The following is a 4,473-nucleotide window of genomic DNA, read 5'->3' on the forward strand; positions in this document are numbered from 1 at the left end:
ATGTTTGAGTATTTTTATAATATTTTAAAATAATTTATCGGCAAATTAAAAAATTAGACATAATTTTAGTAGCGTAATCTAATAATAAGAATAATATTATAGTAAAGAATAAAGATTATTTTTTAATAAAAAGATATATGCAATGCATATATTTTTCTAAATTTAATAAAAATCTTGGTTGTTCAAACAAAATTTCTCTAATAATAAAAAATAAAAGAGGTTAGTAATTAACTGATGCCCAAAAAGTGAATATTAGGGAAACATGTTGGCTTACACTTAGGAAACATAATGGAGCAGCAAATCCTTGCAGACCAAAACTTCCCTCTCTTCAAACCCACCTCCAAACCCTCCCGAAACCCTATCTCCACCGTCAACAACAATCACTCAACCTCTAAGCCAGCAGCTGCCGCCGCATCCACCACCACAGATTCCTCCTCTTCCTCCGCCTCCACATTCGCCGAACTCGGCCTTGCCGAATGGGCTGTCAAGACTTGCGGCGAGCTCGGGATGAAGCGTCCCCGGCGTGTTCAGTCGCGCTGCATCCCGCGCGTGCTGGAGGGCCGCCACGTGCTCGGCATCGATGAAACTGGCAGCGGCAAGACCGCCGCCTTCGCCCTCCCGATCCTCCACCGCCTGTCGGAGCACCCGTTCGGTGTGTTCGCGTTGGTGGTGACGCCCACTAGGGAACTGGCGTTCCAGCTAGCGGAGCAGTTCCGCGCCCTCGGTTCCTGCCTCCACCTCCGCATTGCAGTGGTTGTCGGCGGCATGGACATGCTTCGGCAGACCAAGGAGCTTGCTGCCAGGCCCCACGTCGTTATTGCCACGCCGGGGAGGATCAAGGCCTTGCTCGAGAATCCTGATATTCCTCCAGTTTTTGCTAGAACTAAGGTAATAACTAGGTTCAACTCTTTCGTGTTTGTATAGTCTAAAAATATGTGATTGTTCATAATTTCTCAAACTATTAGTACTGTTTGTGAAGAGTGACTTGCTTAAAAAAATGTTTAATTTGAAGAATTCAATTGCAATTTTTAAATTATAGGAGGGTTTAAAAGTCAGGGAATTTCTAGGAAGCAACTTTCAGTGGATTTATTTTAATCTATGTATTAGTGGTCGTGATGTTTTTTTGTTCTGTTAATGGATAATAAGGTTTTGATGTTGCTGTTGTGTGGTTCTGGTTTACTGTGAATGATGCTGTGATTTTCAATGGAGGTATATGGAGGGCTTGTAGTGTAGAACTGTGTCCCAGAAGCTTGGAAGGTAGGACATAGGTTATATATATGTGTATATATATATGGAACTACATTGTGTATATCTAAATGTTATGCATTTCTTTACCTTCATATTTATATGCAGTTCCTTGTCCTGGATGAAGCAGATCGAGTTCTTGATGTCGGTTTTCAGGAGGAATTGAAATTTATCTTTAAGTGCTTACCAGAAAATCGGCAAAATCTGTTCTTTTCTGCAACAACCACAAGTAATCTGCAAAAGTTGTCTGAGCGTTACCAGGATAGACTGTATGTCTACGAGGCATATGAAGGCCTGAAAACTGTAGAAACACTTAAGCAACAGGCTATGTTCATCCCTAAAAAGGTCAAGGAGGTATATTTGATGCATATTTTATCAAAAATGGAAGATATGGACATCCGATCTGCCATTGTATTTATCTCTACATGCAGGTATCTCTCTTAATAACATTAGTGAACTTTCATAACCCGCTTTTGTTTTCTGTCTTATGGTTTCCTGTTCATTTTTTCTTATCTATGGTGCATAATCTTATTTATTTATTTTGGGTTCTAATGCACCGTGCTGCCATTTTGGGTAATATCTCAAACAAGTATGCCGACTTATTTTTCTAATGTTATAGTTGGCACTTATGCATCTATGGAAAACTATCAGCTAATCCCAGACAACTTTCACAGTTTTAACAGCAACTTTATTTCACTTATCAGAGTACTGTCTATGAATCAAATGACATTATGTGTCCTACTGTAAACAATGTTTATGGCTGAGCGCCCGATCCATTAATTAAAATCCAAGTCTTGTTTAATGTTTCTGTCCATAGTTTTCTTTGTTTTCCTTATCCCTCCTACCTATTGAACTATCCTCAATTTGATCTACTCTTCTGTTTGGGTTAAAAAAAGTGATGATAGTTAAGTAATCTGATGCAACTTTTAATTAACTATGACCAGACCTGGAAGAGTGATAATAGCATACAATGGTTTTTTGACATAGAATAACTACTATAATACAGTTAAATTCTTGCAATTTCGGTAGATTATTGTTATGCATTTATACTTTTCAAGGAATGGTCATAGTCTCTTAGTTAATGAAAATATTAATTTTATGTTTAGTTAACTGTACTGGCTTTTCCGCTTTCTATGTAAAGGTTGTTTGTGCTGCCTGTCACTGATATCCCCATATAAGATTGATAACATCTATTGTTCCTCAATTGCAGAGATTGTCATCGTTTAAGTTTAATGCTAGAAGTGCTTGATCTTGAAGCGGCAGCCCTATATTCATTTAAATCGCAGGCTCAAAGGCTTGAGGCACTTCAACGGTTTAAATCAGGGAAGGTCTCTGTACTGCTAGCAACAGATGTTGCCAGCCGTGGTTTGGATATCCCGACAGTCGACCTTGTTATCAATTATGATGTTCCAAGGTTATTTTTCTTGACCATCTTTTATAATATTTCGTAGTTGACTTCTGAAGCACCTGATATTTGATAAAAGGTAGTTCAACTTCTCATCTGCAGGTTTCCACGAGACTATGTTCATCGTGTTGGTCGTACTGCCAGAGCAGGTAGAGGAGGACTGGCTTTGAGCCTTGTCACCCAGGTAAATCATATTCTTAGAAATATAATGAGCTGCTAATATGAAGCAATATTTGGAATACCTTTTGGTAAGTATATTGATTTGTTTGTCTTTCACCCCTTCTAATTCTTACTTTGTATGGCTACTTTGCTTGAACAAAGACCACTGTACTATCTGGCTTATTACTTCTGACCACTCTTAGTGGAAAGTACCAGCGAATAAAATTGAATTCCCAGAAGCTTACTTTCCTCCTCTTCCTTTTCATTCTTTGTCCTCTTGTTTTCTGTAGAGGGCAGTGAAATTTTGGGGTAGTGGTGGTTGCTAGTTGCTCGATATCTCTCCTTTTATTTATTTGTGTGATAGGTGTCTTTTTGTGTTGTAACTTTATAGGCTTTGCAGTTGCAGTGTCCTTATTATTTGATTTGTTTCATGTCATTAATGAGAACATCAAGGATTGTGATTTTACATTGCATTGATTTTGTAACTGTGTTATCATTTTAACTTGGCTCTTGCAGAATGATGTTGAACTTGTTCGTGAAATAGAAGCTCTTATTGAAAGGCAACTTGAAATGATTGAATACAAAGAAAATGAGGTTCTTTCTATCATGAAAAAGGTATGGCTGAATTTCATATTTGGTTCCCTCCCCTATCACTTTTGTGGTTGTGGCTTGTTCAATCAGAAACTCTGCAAAGTTTAAAATTTTCCAATTTCCTTTTTTTTCCCCTTTGTGGTGTTGTAGGTTTTCAGTGCCAAAAATGTGGCAGAAATGAAGATGATGGATGATGGATTTGAGGAGAAAGCAAAGGAGAGGAAAAAACAGAAACTGAAAATGCTAGCAGAGAAAGGATTGTTAAATAAAAGAGGTAATAAGAGAAAAAGAAACAAATTTGCAGAAGGAAAGAAGCAGAAAAAAGGTGGAAGCATCAGCAGATAAATCATCCTTAAAGAAGGTGAGTAAGAAGAGGGAGTAAACTGGTATGACTATGGGGAAAGCCCCTCAAAGGACAAATTGGAATTATTAAAGAAAAGGGCCTAGAAGTAGTCAAAATTCAAAGCAAAAGGAAGAGGAGAAAGATCATTGAAGTAGAGGACTAAATGGAACTAAAACATAGTAGTGTTTTGATAAGTTATGGCTGTTCCAACAATTTGGAGTGGTTTTCACTTTTCACATCTTTACAAGGTGGCAGATTTTGTTTGTCACTTGGTCTAATTTTTGAAAAATTACACTCGATGCATGTATTACTAACGTTAAATTTTAGGACTAGAATTTTTTATAAGAAGTTTTATCATTCTCTGTGGAGGAAAAGATTTATACACCACATTGCTTTTCAAATTTTCACCAGTGTTTAGAACTTTTTGGAACCTGAGAGAATCTCCAATGTATGCACGGTACGGTGGGAGTATTTACAAAGTCTGAGGCAATTGGTGAGGTTTATTTTGGGGGTTGTAACACTCTTTGGAGAGCTCTAGGTTTCGGTACTTATAAAGATATTCCGACTAATGGAGATTAGATGTAGGCATTTTAAGTCGAATAAGTATATATCGTTAGTGTATATTATTTGAACTCTTATCTCTTGTAGAGTTATTTAGTCCACCAAAACCTTCTAAACCTTTTTTTTATTCAGTTGCACTAAATTAGGTATCATCATTAAATTTCGAGAC

The 4,473-nt window shown here is 37.4% G+C and overlaps 1 protein-coding gene across 1 annotated transcript; it reads left to right on the plus strand.

Moving 5' to 3' along the window:
- On the plus strand, positions 248-4,246 carry LOC107638708 (DEAD-box ATP-dependent RNA helicase 36). The gene is made up of 6 exons (XM_016342070.2): positions 248-888; positions 1,354-1,676; positions 2,456-2,659; positions 2,753-2,834; positions 3,326-3,424; positions 3,551-4,246. The coding sequence occupies exons 1-6, from the start codon at positions 289-291 to the stop codon at positions 3,743-3,745; spliced, it is 1,503 nt and encodes a 500-aa protein (XP_016197556.1). The 5' UTR covers positions 248-288; the 3' UTR covers positions 3,746-4,246.

This window comes from Arachis ipaensis, chromosome B04 (genome assembly GCF_000816755.2).
Source record: "Arachis ipaensis cultivar K30076 chromosome B04, Araip1.1, whole genome shotgun sequence".
Classification (NCBI taxonomy): Eukaryota; Viridiplantae; Streptophyta; class Magnoliopsida; order Fabales; family Fabaceae; genus Arachis; species Arachis ipaensis.